Raw genomic sequence first — 17805 nt, 5'->3', positions numbered from 1 at the left:
AAGAAAAATCCATACCAAAGGATTCATAAACGTGAGAGATGAGAAAATTTGTGAGGCTCAAGAGTTGATATAATACGGTTCTTAGCTCAGCTGTAACTAGTTAAATTGGTTAGAGTAGAGATAACCCCTTGTTTTATCATAAAGTTGTTTCATTCATCATAGCCTGAGTAATTGAATGTTATGGAAACCCTATTATGACATAATCGTTTGCATGACTGCGGCAAATTTGTAAGGGCTTGTGGTGTGTGTGTAATGGTTAGGAAGTATATTGCTTGTTTAGTGGTTTAGACTGTAAAATGGCCGAATGTAGTAAGATCAATTTGAAGTTTCTGTATGATTTGAAAAGAAAGGGGGAAAGAGCATTACTTGACTGGTGTGTAAATGAAGGTTTACTTAGTAGCCATTATTAGGTGTCCTGTTTGTACGAAAGAAATGCATATGGTTAAACGTCAGAATCGAGTACAGTCGAACGTCGTTATGCAGGATATTTTTTACTCTTATTCTGTGAATTTATGTGGCAACACCAGTATACAGATTCTAGTTCAGATAACTTTAGGAAGTTTTTGGATGCTGTGAAGGAATTTTGTTTGACTGAAAATAAGTTAATTCGTAAATAAGGTAAGTGTATATTTCCTTTGTGTAGTGCAAAGATTAATTTCCTTTTTTAAGTTATTTCATTGATTTAAAATGCAGTTTATTGAGATTATACATTTTTTTTTGTTGGCTGCTCCTTTGACTTTTTAAGTGAATATAATTCGATATATACATGGATAAAGTCGAGGGAGTGTGCAATGCCATTTTTGTGCAATTCTGGGATGTATTTTGAAGTGTCGATGTGTACGTGGATACCGAGTTCGTGCAATTCTTTGTCTTGTTATTTTGGCTTTGTGTAGCAAAAATAACAATTTCGGCGCAAAAATCGCCGCTACACAAGCCAAACTAAGAAGATGAAGAATTGCACAAACTTGGTATCCATGTGCCATAAAAAATCTCGGGGTACCCGTAAATATACATTTACCATTAAATCCACTAAAATGTTTAATGAGGAAACTACAGAATTGCAAAATTTCTGCAATTAAAATTTATGGTACTATTCTTATGTGTGCCCTCAGGTCACCAAATGTGGTGTAATGCGTTGTACACTGGTTTTTGGCACGATTGAGTGTTCTGTGATGGTTTTCCGGGCTATGTTGGTTTCTATGGCAACCCTCTTTACGTGGAAACTTGGATTTGCTAATTGGTTCATGTGGTGTGTGGTAATTAAGTGATTTATGACGATTTGGCAAAATTTTAGTCGTGTGCCTGGTACAACTATTTTTTCGGGTGGCTGGAAATTCTACAAGTATTTAGGAGAAGAAGATTTTGAACACTTATTTGTGAAAGATAGTATAAATTTTGTGGATAGTGAGTCTGGCTGTCATATAAATACGATAGAGATTACGTGGCCGCATGTTAAAGCTATGTTGCCTACTTATAATCAGAAATGTGATTTTGTGTTTTATTTGATGGTTTTTCATCACTGTTCTTTGGAACTTGAAGATGCTTTGGAACTACTCTGATATGCGCCCTCAAGTCGCCAAATTTCTCGCCAAAACACGCTGCCATATTGCTATCTAAATTTTTTGTCTACATTTCGAACTTTAAGCCAAAAATGTCTCCAAAAGCGCGGTTTTCGCAAACGCAAAAACCACGTAAAAACCATGTTTTGAACACACAATTTAAGCTAAAAATCCGAAACAAAAACAAAAAATTTAGATAGCAAAACCTTAAAGTTTCTAACCAAAATTATTTGACAAGAGTCCATGTGCACAGCGATATGTTTTAACTTAAAAAAACATCTAGGAATAGCATAATTTAGGCTACGAACTACGCACACCTTGCTTTAATGAATTAACATAAGAACAATAAATGGTTGATCTTTACATTATGGTAACTTGGCGTTTCTTTGGCGAAAATTTGGCGACCAACTCTCCTACAGCAACCCTCTATTTTTTTTCCCGCCGCCATTTTGTCTTCACGAAGTAAAGACATGTTTCTTTTCTTTTTATCTACTGAACACTTCTTCCAACAATCTACTAGCCGAATTACACTTATGCTAGAAATTTTATCTAACAAAACTGCTTAATCATGACAAATATTCACTGCAAAATTGGGAAAAAGTGCACAATACCATACTCCTTACGCGTTTTTCAAAATAACACATACACATAAACCATGTACACGCCGACTTATTTTTACTTAAAAAAACATCCCAGAATTGCACAAAAATGGCATTGCGCACACTCTTCACTATATCCATGTACACTGCTTTTTTCTCATAAATTAGAAAAATTTCACGAAAATACATGACAATTTTCTCAATCTTTAAACCCGGTAAAAAGAACATATATGAAATTACCTGATCGCGAAAAAGTATTTACCCTTTCCAAATATGAACATTTCCACATATAAAATATCCAAAAACTTTTACCTCTAAATCATCTATTACATTATACACGTCACCAACGAATTCATACCGCAAGCATTACAAATACTTAGTATCAAATATTTAAATTATTTCCATGCACGTTTACTTCAACTTAAACGTATACCAAATTCCTACAAACATAAAATTCACGAAATAACTATCATTTAATTAAAATATAATTAAATTCAAAAACACTACTTAAAATATAAATGAGCACATACATTAAATTAATAAAAATTACCTTAGAATCCTAATTACTTTAAACTAAATCATTGCTAATAACAATTTTCCCAATAATACCAAATTCCTTTACTTCCACCTTACATTTAGAACAATGCATAAAAATAATATCCTCAAATAATTAAAAATACTAACTTACCTAATCTTCTTCAGAATCTTGATTGCGTGTCCGATAAACTTTTCTTTAGTTACGGCCATGGGATCCAAAAATTCACGAACACTGTTTCACACAACACAGAATAAACCAAATACAAAATTTCCAGATTTTTTCCCGATTTCCCCATTTTTCTGATTAAAGAACCGTAATTCATCCATTAATATCACATGACATATCCCATGATCTCTCATTTCCCTCACACAAAATAATGCGTAATCGGAACTGAGAACTGCTCACATTATTACCAAAGTCCCAGGTAGTAACCTTTATCGCCTCCAAAATGTCGCCAAACTACCAGTTACCATATTGTAAAGATCAACCCAATAAATTTCAAACAACACCATGTACACAGCATCCTGTTTCAACTTAAAAAAACATCTACGAATTGCACAATTTAGACAACAAACAAATCTACGAACTACGCACACTTCACTTTAATAAATTAACATAACAACAATAAATTTCAAAGAATACCATGTATACAGCATTCTGTTTCAACTTTAAAAAAACATCTATGAATTGCACAATTTAGACAGTATGCACTAATCAACAAAATAACTAAAATAAATTTCAAACAATTAAAAAAAAAACAATAACGACAGAAATTCATACCAAAAAACAATGAACATAACATTCTACAAAATAAGAACACGAATAAAATAAAATTCACTTACCATGAATTAATGCTTTTTTGAACAGCAGAAATACCAATTTCATACCGCCTTTAACATGCCGCCACATAATCACTATCGTATTTATATGACAGCCAGACACACTATCCAGAAAATTCATACTACGGTTCACAAATAAATAAAATAACAAATAATCACAAATCCCTACTTCTATCATGCACAGCCACTAAAAATAATCTCACAGACCCTCTTTCCAAATACCCACTGCCCCTCAACAGGATGGCCACGACGATATTTCCTTTTGCCGAACTTCAATTCAACAACTTCCACCATTTTATCTTTCCCCCTTAGCTTCTCATTTACACAGCATGACACGAACCAAGGAACTCCAGCGAAAGATTTTTCAACGTCAACAGGGTTGCCATACAACACGCAATCGCGCCAAAAACAAGCGCAGAACGCATATCGCCACATTTGGTGAAATTAGGGTGTATATCAGAGTTGTACCGATGCTTTTAACAAATTTGTGGTGAAATTGGTATTTCTGCTATTCGAAGAAGCATTCATTCATAAGTGCATTTTATTTTATTCTTATTTTGTAGAATGTTATTTTCATTTTTTTTTTTTTTAGTATGAATTTCTGACGTTATTTTTATTTTTTTTAATTGTTTGAAATTATTTTTAGTTATTTTATTTTGTTGATTAGTGGGCAATGCCTTGATTGTGCAATTCGTAGATATTTTTTTAAGTTTAAACAGAATGCTGTGCACATGGTAATCTTGAAATTTATTGTTGTTATATTAATTTATTAAAGTGAGGCGTGCCTAGTTCGTAGATTGCTTCGCTGCCTAGATTGTGCAATTCGTAGATTTTTTTTTTTTTTAAGTTTAAACAGAATGCTGTGTACAATGTATTCTTTGAAATTTATTGTTGTTAATTTATTAAAGCGAGGTGTGCGTAATTCATAGATTCCTTCACTGCCTAGATTGTGCAATTCGTAGATGTTTTTTTAAGTTTAAACAGAACGCTGCATACATGGTATTCTTTGAAATTTATTATGTTAATTTAAGCTAGGTGCATGTAGTTCATAATTCCTTCAGTGCATAAATTGTGGAATTCTGTGATTTTTTTTTAAGTTAAAATATATTGCTGTGTACATGAATTCTTGTCAAATATTTTTGGTTAGAAACTTTACATTTTTGCTATCTAAATTTTTTGGGTTTTTTTTTTTCGGATTTTTAACTTAAATTGTGTGTTTAAAACATGGTTTTTGCATGTGTGAAAACAGCGTTTTTGAAGACATTTTAGACTTAAAGTTCGAAATGTAGACAAAAAATTTAGATAGCAATATGGTACTGTGAAGTTTCTCGCCAAAAATATTTGGCAAGATATATGTCGCCAAGCGAGGCCAAAAATATTTCGCGAGAAATTTGTCACCAAGCGAGGGCATGCATAAGAGTAGTTCCAAATTTATATACTACAGAATTAGCCAATATACTTTGTTCATTGCCAAAATGTTTTCATATTTAATAAAAATTACTATTTTATGTCCTTATGCGATTGATAACCAAAATTCCTATAATGGTAATATAACTATATTAATATAATGGTAATATAACTATATATCAGCATAGCATAAATCTTGCTGATATTTTTTGGTCACTGAAAAGGATTATGGTTGTAATCCTAGTATACGGTACCCAAGGAATTTGGTGACATTATTATGAGCTATAAACGTGACATTTATGATGAACAGCAAACGGGTCATTTTGGTGTTGGCAGCAGTTTTCAAAATCACACTAAGGTGGTACTGTATACTAGGATTTTACCAGATCATGCTAAAAAAACTTTTAATATAAAAATATAAAAAGTTGTTTTTCTACATTCGTGCCATTATTCTTAGGAATCAATAAAGTACGAAACTAAACTATCTGACAAATTTGGATAAGGAAACGGCATAAGTAAGAAACCCCAATGAATGAATTGCTCCTGCTATACGAGTTACTTCAAAATTCCACAGTAGTTGTTATTATAAGAAAAAGCCAACAGGAAAAAGAATGGCCTTAAATTGCCCACTTTAAATTCTAAGCCTATAAGAATAACCAGGCAGTACATTTTGTAACAGACGGGAAAATGGCCAGATTTATAATAAAAAAGTTCCCAAACTGACAATATTTTGATTAAATAGACGCAAAGTGTTCTACTGTATTTCATACTGTAAACATGTATAAATACTTTAAAACAACAGCGACGAATCAGTTTCAGATTACATGTTGTTTATCTATTTCCACAGAAATAAAAGAAAATTGGAAATTTTTTTATAGAAAAAATATAATATGATAAGAAACCCATTTTGTCATGTAATGGCTTTATGTACGTTAAAAGCTAAATATGTTATTCAAATACGAAGCAATATATATTAAAGAAAAAATTATATTAAAACATTTCTTACCAAATTTTTATTAACTACATTGCTATCATTGCCAATGTCTTTGGATTCTTTAGAAACTTTACCATTCGCTGCTTGAGCAGTTTTTCTGATATTCGATGTTTCATTGTCCTCTGAAAATAAAAGCAGCTTTCGTCGAACCCTATGGTCGGCTGGCATCGATGATTCGACATGACTTTGCTCATAATTAATACTTTGTTCAGGAACACTCTTTATTTGAGGTTTCTTTGTTTCACTAATTAATAATTTCTTCTTAGATGGCGTTAAATCGTCAGGATCAGATAAATTTCGCTTAGGGGTTCTCTGTGCTTCATTAACTTCGATAATTGTTTCACATTTGCTTATTGAATTAACAATTTTTTCATTATCATTAACAATTTTTCCCTTGCCAAGGACTATATTATCAAATTCCAATATTTTAGATGACTTACTAGCAATTGATGTGCTTTGAATTTCTTTTTTTTCATCAGCATTCTTTGTATGTTCAGCACTTGATTTCTTTCCTCCAAAAGCACATGGCTTCTCGTTGATAATTTTAGATTGATTTACGGTCTCTGAAGCAAGATTTTTTTCTCTTTTTGAAGCAAAAACAGCTCTAATATCGGAATTCTCGGAAACCCTATTTGTCGTTTTATTTGTCTTCTTTTTAGCTTTACATTTCTTTTCCTCTTTGACACTCACAGATGCGAATTTTAGCTGCCCCTCTGCTGTTTCATCTAGTAATTTTTCTGCATTACTAGAAAAGGGATCTCCACTTGTTTTTAGATCTGCGGCCTTTACTACTTTGTTGTGATCTTTAAACCTCTTTCGTGTGTTATAAAAACTTGTTACTGTAGTCTGGGACATTCTGTATCTTTAAAAACAAACCATAACACACGAATACACACTTTAAAATACCCCCAACAAAATGAATCAAACACTGTAGTTCGCCTTTTATCCTTGAATGTTACTGGTCAAGGCATACATGACGTCACCCATAGAGATGACATCATAAGACATAAAACTTAAGTTTATATGATAGTTTACGCATTTAGAAATATTTAAATACTTTCGAAATAAAATACATATAAGCATTAATTTATGTTAACCTAAAACAGGCAACAAAACTATCCTAAATTCCCAATAGCGTTTAATTAAACAAAACGCTTCCGTCTACTAAATAGTCCAATCAGATTTTACTTGGTTGGGATTTTCAGACATTCGCAAGTAGCGGGATTCAAAGTAGTTACGGTTGGCAATATCTGATATACACGAAAGTGCTTGCATGATAGCAATATATTTTTCAGCAAGAAGTATTTTTTTGTGTTTTCATCTCGAATAAAATTCAGTTTAAGTTCATAAAATAAAAACGGAACTAAGTCCTTGTTGACATGAATGTTTTACTGATAGATGAGATTACTGATAGATTTTGCTGATAGATGGCTGATAGATGGGTTTTGACACACAGATCGTATTTTATTCTCGAGTGTCGAGATGTAGAAACATCTTTTTACTCGACTTCAAGGAGGTTAGAATATTCTAACCTCCTTGCTCGACTTAGACTTTTTACTAGACCGGGTGGGAGGAAAAAGAGAAGGGTGAAAGGAGTGTGGGAGGCGGATGAAAGAGAGTGAGGTCCGCGCTAGCGGCGGCGAAAAAAGGGGGGTGTCAAGTCCAGTGTCGTTATAAGATGTAGCCGCGGGTGGTAAAACCGCAGAGTCAGTTTGGCGTGAATGAGTCAATTAAGGTTGTAATTCTTATGTGGGAAGGACGTCACAAGGGTAACGAAGTTTTTCTCTGGGACGCGGGGAGTGTCTGAGAGTGCTAATAAGGCTATTACTGTGGGTTTGTACTGAATAAAAGAAGTTGACCGCTAATCGTTTAATATACTCTTGAATAAGTTCGATTCGAAGGTCTCTGTGAATATAGATGTTGGGAATATACCAAGGAGCATTGATAATTTCTCGTAGAATTTTATTTTGTAGAATTTGTAATTGTTTAATATTGGTTTTAGCTGCATGTCCCCAGATCGGTGCTGCATAAAGAAGAGCTGGGCGCAGTATGGAGCGATATAGAATTAATTTGTTTGTAGTAGATAAGTTGCTTTTTCTACCAAGAAGAGGTCGCATAGTAGCTGTGGTGATTTTAAATTTTTGTACTACGGATCGGAAATGGGTTCTGAAGGTAAGTTTTTGGTCAAGGGTGACTCCAAGGTAATTGGTTTCATTAATCCAGTCTATTTCTTCATCAAATATTTCAGGGGGTGGAGGATAGTATTTCATGTTTCCTTTACGGAAAATTATTACCTTAGTTTTATCAGTGTTAATTTTAATCCTCCAAAGGGTAAGCCATTTTTCCAGTTTTATGAGATAGCTTTGGAGTTGGTTTCTTACGGCGATAACAGTGCAGGCTTTAGTAAGTATGGCGGTGTCATCGTCAAAGAGTGCAAGATGAACAGAAGGGTCTTTAGGGATGTCTTGTGTATAAATATTAAAAAGGTCCGGCGAAAGTGCCGACCCCTGTGGGACACCAGCATTTATTACTCTGGTGGTAGAGTAAGCAGTACCGATTTTGATTCTTGAAACTCTCTTCATTAACAGAATAAATTGGTATTTGAGACAAAAATGCTTTTATAATGATTCTCAGTTCGGATTTACTCCTCGGAAGTCCGCTGAAGACGCCATTATTCGCCTTTTCAATATCTTGCAGTGTGCAAAGAAAATGAAGTATACTACACTTCTTATTTTTTTGGATTTCAAAGGAGCTTTTGATAATGCTTGGTGGCCATCTATCTTAAAAATTTTTAAAGATGCTGGTATACCACATAATATCTATAACCTTCTTTAAAGCTTCTTGAACGAGAGGACTGCTGAGCTTCAGCTTGGGAACGAAGCTAAGGTTTATTCTCTAGAAAAAGGCTGTCCTCAAGACTCTGTATCCGGACCTACTCTTTGGAACATAATCATAAATGATCTTTTAAGTCATCTCGACGGTTGTTTAAAAATTGCGTTTGCAGACGACTTACTATTAATTTTCCAAGGAAGGATTTTGAATAACATTCTTTTGAGAGCACAAGAAGTTCTAGATTTCGTCTCCAGTTGGGCGATTTCTCATAAACTCACTTTCAATCCTTCAAAAAGTAAAGCTATGCTTGTTCCCAGTACGTTTGATGAACAAAATATTGCTTCTTTGATGCTCGATAATTCTCCGTTGGAATTTGTAGAAAATGTTAAATATCTTGGTGTCATTCTTGACCAAAAATTAACATGGAAAAAGCACACTGAATTCCTTTCTGCTAAATGTGAAAAAATTATTAATGGCTTTCACCGAATTGCCAAAAATACTTTTGGAGTAAGCTACGATGTTAAGAAACTCATGTATAAGCAGTGTATTGTACCTTTCATTTCGTACGGCTGTCGTGCTTGGGGACATGTTCTTGCCAAGAAGGTTAACAAAAGAAATTTAAGAAAGATTCAACGGAGAATTCTTCTTCGTATTATTAGTGGTTATAGAACCTTAAGCTATGAGGCTACTTTTGTTCTTGCAGGAGTTCCGCCTATTGATTTTGAAATTGCATATAAGAATAATATTTTTGAGTCATTCGCAACTCATGCTTCGGAAGACTGTATTAATGGAATTGTCCCCTTCACTGATCTTCCTCATCCCGCTTCTTTAGAACCCATAAATTTCTGCGATTATAAAGAGACTGCTGAAATAAGTTTTCATATGGTTTTCTTTACAGATGGCAGCAAGATGAACAACAAGGTTGGCCTTTCATTTGTTCTTTTTGAAGGCCATTCCGAGATTTGTTTTCTTAGACACCGTATACGGAATGAATGTACAGTTTTTCAAGCAGAACTTCTGTGCATTTATCTTGCCGTCAAGTGGATCCAGGATCATGGGACAGCATCCTCAAAGTACCTTATTTGTTCTGATTCTCTTTCTTCTCTTCAACTCTTGAACAGTATTACCAGCTGCGATAAATTAGTTATCGAAACCCTAGTAACTGTTAGTTCACTTAGAATTAAAGGTATTGATATCTGCTTTGCTTATGTGCGTGCTCATCATGGTTTCTACGGAAATGAAAGAGCTGATTTCTTAGCTAAAGATGCCTTAAATTTACCCATTGATATCAACATTAGCATTCCAAAGAGGTATTGGAAGTCCTTTCATTATAAAAAGCTTTTAGCTATGTGGAATGAGGAATACATTTCATCTTGTAATGCTGAAGTCACCAAAACGTTCCTTCCTTCTGTTTACCATAGACTGAATTCCGAGTCTTTCCTCTCGTTAAATTTTAAAGTGTCTCAGTTTTTATCTGGTCACGGTAAATTTGCAAGTTATCTGTTTCGTTTTAATCTACGATCAAACAATTTATGTGAATGTTCAAAAAGAGTTCCTCAGGATGTGGAACATTTGATTTTCTCGTGCCCTACATTTGATGGCCCTAGATTATGCTTACAGAACGATTTGAAAACGTTCGGAGTGACTTGGCCAGTGAACTTATCTGTTTTCGTGAAGTCCAGACTGCTGTTCTCTGCTTTTGTTCGCTTTATTTATGCATGTAATTTTTAATGTTTATTTATACATGTAACCTTTAATGTTCTAGTTAACTTACTTCTGTAAGCCCCGTGTTATACACATGTGGTGCACGGGGAGTCTGTATGTTCTCAAAGGGAAAAAAATGTTCTGTTGCTGAGAAAAGAGGCTATTAAGCGAATAAAATGATCTGGAAAATTAAGAGTGATTATTTTGTAAATAAGGCCTAGATGCCATACCCTGTCAAAAGCTTTCGCGATATCGAGAAATATAGCACCGGTCGGAAGCTTGCAGTTGTAGCCTTCAGTGATAATGTTGATAACTCTAAGAAGTTGGTGGCAAGTGCTATGATGATTACGAAAACCGAATTGTTCTTCTGGGAGAAAATTCATGGAAAGGTGAATTTTTTGGATATGGAAAAGTAGGATTTTCTCAGTTACTTTAGACAGGTGGTTAAATAAACTGATAGGGCGATAGTTCTGTGGGAGAGTTGGATTTTGTTGCGGTTTAGCAAAAACAATAATTATAGCTTGCTTCCATGAGTTAGGCAAATGAGCGAATTTGATAATGTTGTTGATTATCTTAGTTAGGCAGGTAAGAGCGTTGATCGGAAGATGCTTCAGTGCTTTGGTCGAGATGCCATCATGCCCTGGGGCTTTCTTCGTTTGTAAAGCGCTGATGGTGTTGGCAACGATTGTTGGGTTAGTCAGGATAGTGAAGTTGTACGGAGCAGGGGTATTAAGGAAGTTATTGACCACCTGGTTGACCCGTTCAATATGGTTATTGTCGTACGGAGGATGGGTTTTAAAGGCCGATGCTAGCTAAGCTATTCGCGCTAACATTAACCACGCATGCGCATTGAGTTGTCAGATCCGTCATTTGAACCCAATCGAACGGATTCTACGTGTTGTAATGAATCTTTTTTTTTTTTTTTTTTTTTTCTCAAAAGACGGATTACTACCTTGGCGTAGTTTATTATTTTTTAAGCGTTGACGACTTTCAAAAGTTTAGAAAGGAAAATTGGTTCCTTTTCTTATAAAAAGAAGGAACACGTTTCCTTTTATTAAAATATATAAAAAAGGGCATTGTTTGCAATGTTTAGCGTTTTCCTGAACGGTTGGAATAGTTTAAATTACTGGACAAAATCTTGTTTACATTTTTTGTACTTCTTAGAATACATTTAGCTCCAAAGATGTGTTTTGCGCAAGCAAGACTTTAATTGATTCCTCTTTGAAAATTTTCGTCCGAGAAAAGATAATAAAAATTAGACAGAGGATTTCTGTGTATAAAATTTAGACAAAAATAAGTTAAAAGCGATTAAACAACTACTAAATGAATAATTAATCATATAATACTGTTATTAACAATTCTGCATGCCTGTTTTTCTTATGGAAATTGTTATGCCGAGGTTGTGCGCGATGCCGAGTTTGTGCAATTCTGGAATTTTTTTAAAGTGAAAATAGATCGATGTGCACATGGGCAAAGCCAATGTGGTGCGCAATGCCGAGTATGTGCAATTCTGGGATGTTTTTTGAAGTGAAAATTGATCGATGTGCACATAGGCAAAGCCAATGTGGTGCGCAACGCCGAGTTTGTGCGCGATGGCGAGTTTGTGCAACTCTGGGATGCTTTTTTAAATGAAAATGGATCGATGTGCACATGGGCAAAGCCAATGTGGTGCGCAATGCTGAGGTAGTGCGCGATGCTGAGTTTGTGCAATTCTGGGATGTTTTTTTGAAGTGAAAATAGATCGATGTGCACATGGGCAAAGCGAATGGGGTGCGCAATGCCGAGGTTGTGTGCGATGCCGAGTTTGTGCAATTCTCTGATGTTTTTTAAGTGCCGAGTTTGTGCAATTCCGAGTCCAATGCCGAGTTTGTGCAATTCTGGGATGTTAAGTGAAAACAGATCGATGTGTACATGGGCAAAGCCAATGCAGTGCGCAATGCCGAGGTTGTGCGCGATGCCGAGTTTGTGCAATTCTCTGATGTTTTTTAAATGAAAATAGATCGACGTGTACATGGGCAAAGCCAATGCAGTGCGCAATGCCGAGGTTGTGTGCGATGCCGAGTTTGTGCAATTCTCTGATGTTTTTTAAGTGAAAATAGATCGATGTGTACATGGGCAAAGCAAATGTATCACCCAATGCCAAATTTGTGCAATTCTCTAATGTTTTCTAAGTAAAAATAGATCGACTTGCACATGGAGAAAGCCAAGGCAATGCGCAATGCGAAGTTGTGCAATTTTCTGATTTTTTTTTTTTTTTTTTTAGTGAAAATAGATGGATGTGTATATCGACACCAAGTTTTTGCAATTCTTTTTCGAGCGAATACAGATCATTGTGCACATGAACAAAGCGAAGCTGTATGTTATACCGAGCTGTAATGTAATGTATTTTATATGCAATGTTTAATGTGTCGTTTGTGTAATTCAAATTCGCATTGTTGTTTTAATTGCAAGTTATACTTTAGACATCTTTTTTTTATTGTATTTTGAATTGTTTGGTTTTGATATGTTGATAATGCTTTCCGAAAAATATCGATAATCCGACGATCTACTCAATAGTAGCAAAATTTGATCCTATAAATAACTGATACTTTTTTTTATTTTAATACGTAGTATTTGCTATCGCAATTGCACTTGATAATATGATTTCATTGATAATATGTGTGTGTGTATGAAGCATTGCTTATTGTTCCAAATTTTTAGTGTTTATTTTCTTTCATTGTGAGAAATTAGATTTTTTTTATTTGTAGAATTCTAGTAAGACTATAGAATGACGTGATTTAAGAATTTAAGAAACAGTGGTATGAAAGCTGTATATGATGTTGATCTGCAATAAAAATAATTATTATTTTTTTTATTAATGTAAAGTTTAAAATTTTTAGAAAATAATGAAGATTGTCTACTTACTAGTATTTAAGGGATTGTGTCGTTACGTAGCAACAAGGTAATTTGTAAAAATGATAAATTAAAATGTTCGATAATATGAATTTAAATTTGTTGGCAACTACTCCGAAAAGAAAGAAAGAAAAAAAAAAAAGGAGGGAAATAGTTTTTTATTCGAGCGTATTGGCAACAGAGAGAAACCAGACGAAACCCGTAGAACTAGCCCTTTTTTTTTAGAACTTGAACTCTATTTTTGGTAGTTTTTGAATCGGTTGTAATCGGATATTGTTCTTTAAATGATTATTCTTTTAAACTAACCAGTCTGCCTACCAGCGGCCGAGCGGTAAAGTCGCTGAACACTAGTAGTTCGGTCCAAGGTTCGAATCCCTCGAACGGGCTGGCTGCATGGGCGTTTTCGTGGTTTCCCCCATGTGTAACGTGTATACGAGCCAGTTTCCCTTAGATAGTCCTCCACGAAGGCATCCCCTCCCCTTAGGCAGATAGCCCTAGTGTGCTTTGCCATAATCAAATATACCTCCACCTTTTAAACTAAAAATGTAAATAATATTATGTCAATATAAACTCCCCCCCCCAAGAAAAATCAAAATCATGTGAATGATTTATTTTACCTTGAATCATTCACAAAAGAAGTTAGTAGTTTTCTAGTAGCTATTCGGAATATAATCCAGCATCAGAAAAATCATCAAAGAGGTAAGTCTTGAAATTTATTAAGCCCTTATATTAATAGATTTAACGTAAATTGGAGTATATACTATTTTATTTAAAAGACACGCAATAATTTGAAACATTCTGATATAATTGCCGCAACAAATTTAATAATAAAAATCTATTTTTATTTGTATAAGTTCTAAAATCTTTGAAAATACTGAAGCTGTATGAAATACAAATATGAGAGACTGCGACGTTGTTTACCGTTTTAATAACTGGTACGATTCACTTACTGCATTATTATAACTTAAAATATAAAGAATTTATTATACTTATTTTTATATCTATAGAGAATACCACAGCCAACTCTATACGCCAACTCTATACTCTATACGGAACGCGATGTAAAAGTTAGTCGGAAAATATCATTCGACGTTTTGCACCTAAACTGATGATGGGTATATCACATTCCAGACATTCCGTGGACTTAGAGCATGGATTACTCATGATGATAAATCCGTCAACGAATCAATTTTAGATGCATGGAATATCATCTCAACCTGAAGTTCAAGAGGGTAGAATTAGTCTCATGTTTCACAATATAAAAATTTCGTAAATTAAAAAAAACCGCGATTGGATGATGATGATGAGGAGGAACTTCCAGAGGATGACTGGCTTGTCAACTATATGAAATCTGCTCCTGAAAATATCTTCATGCCCGATAATCGAGAAAAGGAAAACAAAAATTCGAAGTTGATAAAGCAAGGACTCTTGGTTGGGGATATTTTGTATCCCTCATTCAGTTCGAAAATGGATTGAACATTCATCCACGTGAATTTGTGGAACAAAACAAAAACTTGCATTCTACTACATGCGGTGTTGTTATACCTTTCTCTACATGGCAAGAATTTTCTTCCAAAATATATCAATTCAATGTTGTGTATACAAGTGCCAGTCTCATTTGCAATAATGAGTTGATAGTCTTCAACAAAGGAGGTGAGTGCATTTTACAACAAGTTTTTAAACAGGATGAATATTCCTTTAAACGAAAACCTACTTATTTACAATAAGACTATGATATTTTAAAAAGACTGAAAGAAATTATTCCTGATGTGTCAAATACTTTATATGAATGTATTTTTGAAGTTACTTTACCCTTGCAAATCATATGTAAAAACAATTGTTCGGATGAAACAAATGATGATGATAAACTTTTCAAAGAACTCATAAATTTTATCAAAACTGAATTAAATTCAGTGATTAAAAAACTGTTTAAATGCGAGGGGTGTATTATAGATCATCCTTCACAAACAAGACATGAATGCATTACGATAAGTGTTGATGACAGAATTAAATATATTGGTGAAGATGTATTTTTATGTATAAATTTTAAAAATGTAACAGATTCTTTAAGACGGAAAAATATTATTCGCTTATTTCATGACATGTTTTTTGAATCTAAATGTTATGAAGATTATAAAAATGCTTTGATACACAGCTTTTTCATATAAATTTCTGTGTTTGACTAATGTTATGTCTATTTTGGTTTTCTAGTATTTTTTATAGAAATATATTGAAATTTTAGTTTTAATTTTAAAGCAAACATGTATATCACATGTCAGTAAATGGATATTGCTGTTAATTTGATATTAACTAATGAAAGAAAATTCTAAGTATATTTTATGTATAATACAGAAACTTGTTCTTTGGAAATAAATAAATGTATTTAAATAGAAAAGCTTCTTGGTGAAATGAATGTATTTTTATTTTTTATAACAATTTTTTTAAGTATTATATGTTTCCAATGCAGTATATGCTTCAAGTGATTCATTCGTGTTGAAAATTTAAGATTTTATGAAGCGATTATTCGCTGAAGTTTTATGATATATTTGCGAGGTTTCTTGAATACGAGTAATCTGAAGAGATATTTGAAATCTCATGAAAGAAACATAAGATATAGTGTATGTCCTAAGAAATTTAAGTTTATAGTTTGAAAAGTCGCGAAGCTTCTCGTCTTAGAATTTGTAGTGAATAAACAAAAATTCTTTTCATGTAAAAAGGATATGAAAATTTATAAAGTTACTGTTAAGAGTAAATCATGATAAAAAAATATTTAGTGAGCATGAGAATTTAAAACAATATGAAACTTTACATTGTATTGAATGTTCGGACATTTTTTCAAGTAAAACAGAATTTGAAGAAAATCTCAGGAAACTTTTTTTTTAAATGAAGCCGGTGTCAAAAAAAAAAAAAAAAAAAAAAAAAAAAAAAAAAAAAAACAGAAATATGCTGATGATGATGTTTTGAAAAAGCATGATACTTCTCTTCTTATAAATTGCATCCATTGTTTATAAGTGTTTAAAAGAAAAAGTGATCTCTTACACCACATTCGAATGCGACATGGTTTGATGCAAATCTTACAAAAACGACGAAACGTTGACATCTTTAATACATGCAAATCTTCTAAAATCGAAAGTCTTAGTAGTATGTTCGCAATTGAATCGATTTTCTAGAACATAGAAAATGATCATGTCTCAGATGTACTTCTTGAACATATAAAATTGCAGTTAGTAGGGGAAAAATGAGTTATGGTGTAGTGTTACACTGAGTTATGATATCGGTGTTTGAAATGGTAATCAATAGTTACATTTAAAATGTGTCGTGAGTGTGAAAATGCAGAAATAAAAGAGCTTTGGCGAATTTAATGAACGGGGTTCAATGTAATTTGTTCCATGTGAATTAAATAGTGTAAGATATGAACCTCTTTCTCTCAATAGTTAATTATTCAATTGTAAGACAATTAAACTTTAAATATATATGCATATAGTACATGTAATGATTAATATTACATTGATTAATGTAAATAACTAATTATATGTGTATTAACATAGTGAATGTTCACTTTTATGAAGTTCTAAGCATTACTTTAAATATCATTCATAAAACTTTTATCTCATATATACAAACATGACAATATCTATTTAGTTTTCTTTTGTTCTTTGGAATGTATGAAAGTTTAAATATTTTTTTTAATTTAATGTAGATTGGAGTAAAATATCTGTATCTTTCTTTATTTCAATCGGTAACATCCGTATGCTGGGAAAGGTACGTATGTTCGTAAGAGTTATTCTGTGTCACATTTTTGACAATCTTTCATTCATATTAGCTAATAAGAGAATTATTGAAATTAGTAAAGTAATGAAAATCAACGTTATTGAAAGAAAACTCGTTATTGAAAAAATATCATTCGACGTTTTGCACCTAAACTGATGATGGGTATATCACATTCCAGACATTCCGTGGACTTAGAGCATGGATTACTCATGATGATAAATCCGTCAACGAATCAATTTTAGATGCATGGAATATCATCTCAACCTGAAGTTCAAGAGGGTAGAATTAGTCTCATGTTTCACAATATAAAAATTTCGTAAATTAAAAAAAACCGCGATTGGATGATGATGATGAGGAGGAACTTCCAGAGGATGACTGGCTTGTCAACTATATGAAATCTGCTCCTGAAAATATCTTCATGCCCGATAATCGAGAAAAGGAAAACAAAAATTCGAAGTTGATAAAGCAAGGACTCTTGGTTGGGGATATTTTGTATCCCTCATTCAGTTCGAAAATGGAGTGAACATTCATCCACGTGAATTTGTGGAACAAAACAAAAACTTGCATTCTTCTACATGCGGTACTACATTCTAATTACATTTCCAGAAATATATCAAAGTTCCTTTTCTTAAAAACAGCAGGTGTATCGTAGTTTTTATTTCTATTTCGT

At 33.3% G+C, this 17805-nt stretch overlaps 1 protein-coding gene across 1 annotated transcript in view; it reads right to left on the bottom strand.

The window, feature by feature from the left end:
• The window catches only part of dup (chromatin licensing and DNA replication factor double parked), a 97414-nt gene extending 90344 nt beyond the window's left edge, over positions 1-7070 (bottom strand). Inside the window, exon 1 of the mRNA XM_085811496.1 lies at positions 5949-7070. Coding sequence (XP_085667622.1) covers positions 5949-6791 — 843 coding nt within the window. The 5' untranslated portion in view covers positions 6792-7070. The remainder of the gene's footprint in view (positions 1-5948) is intronic.
• Between the last annotated feature and the right edge of the window lie 10735 nt (positions 7071-17805).

The sequence above is a fragment of the Stegodyphus dumicola genome, chromosome 2, assembly GCF_044657685.1.
Source record: "Stegodyphus dumicola isolate Sdum_Otavi_A_Nest chromosome 2, ASM4465768v1".
In the NCBI taxonomy this organism is placed as follows: Eukaryota; Metazoa; Arthropoda; class Arachnida; order Araneae; family Eresidae; genus Stegodyphus; species Stegodyphus dumicola.
The sequence above is the reverse complement of the archived record's forward strand: the minus strand, read 5'-3'. Positions and strand labels throughout refer to the sequence as shown.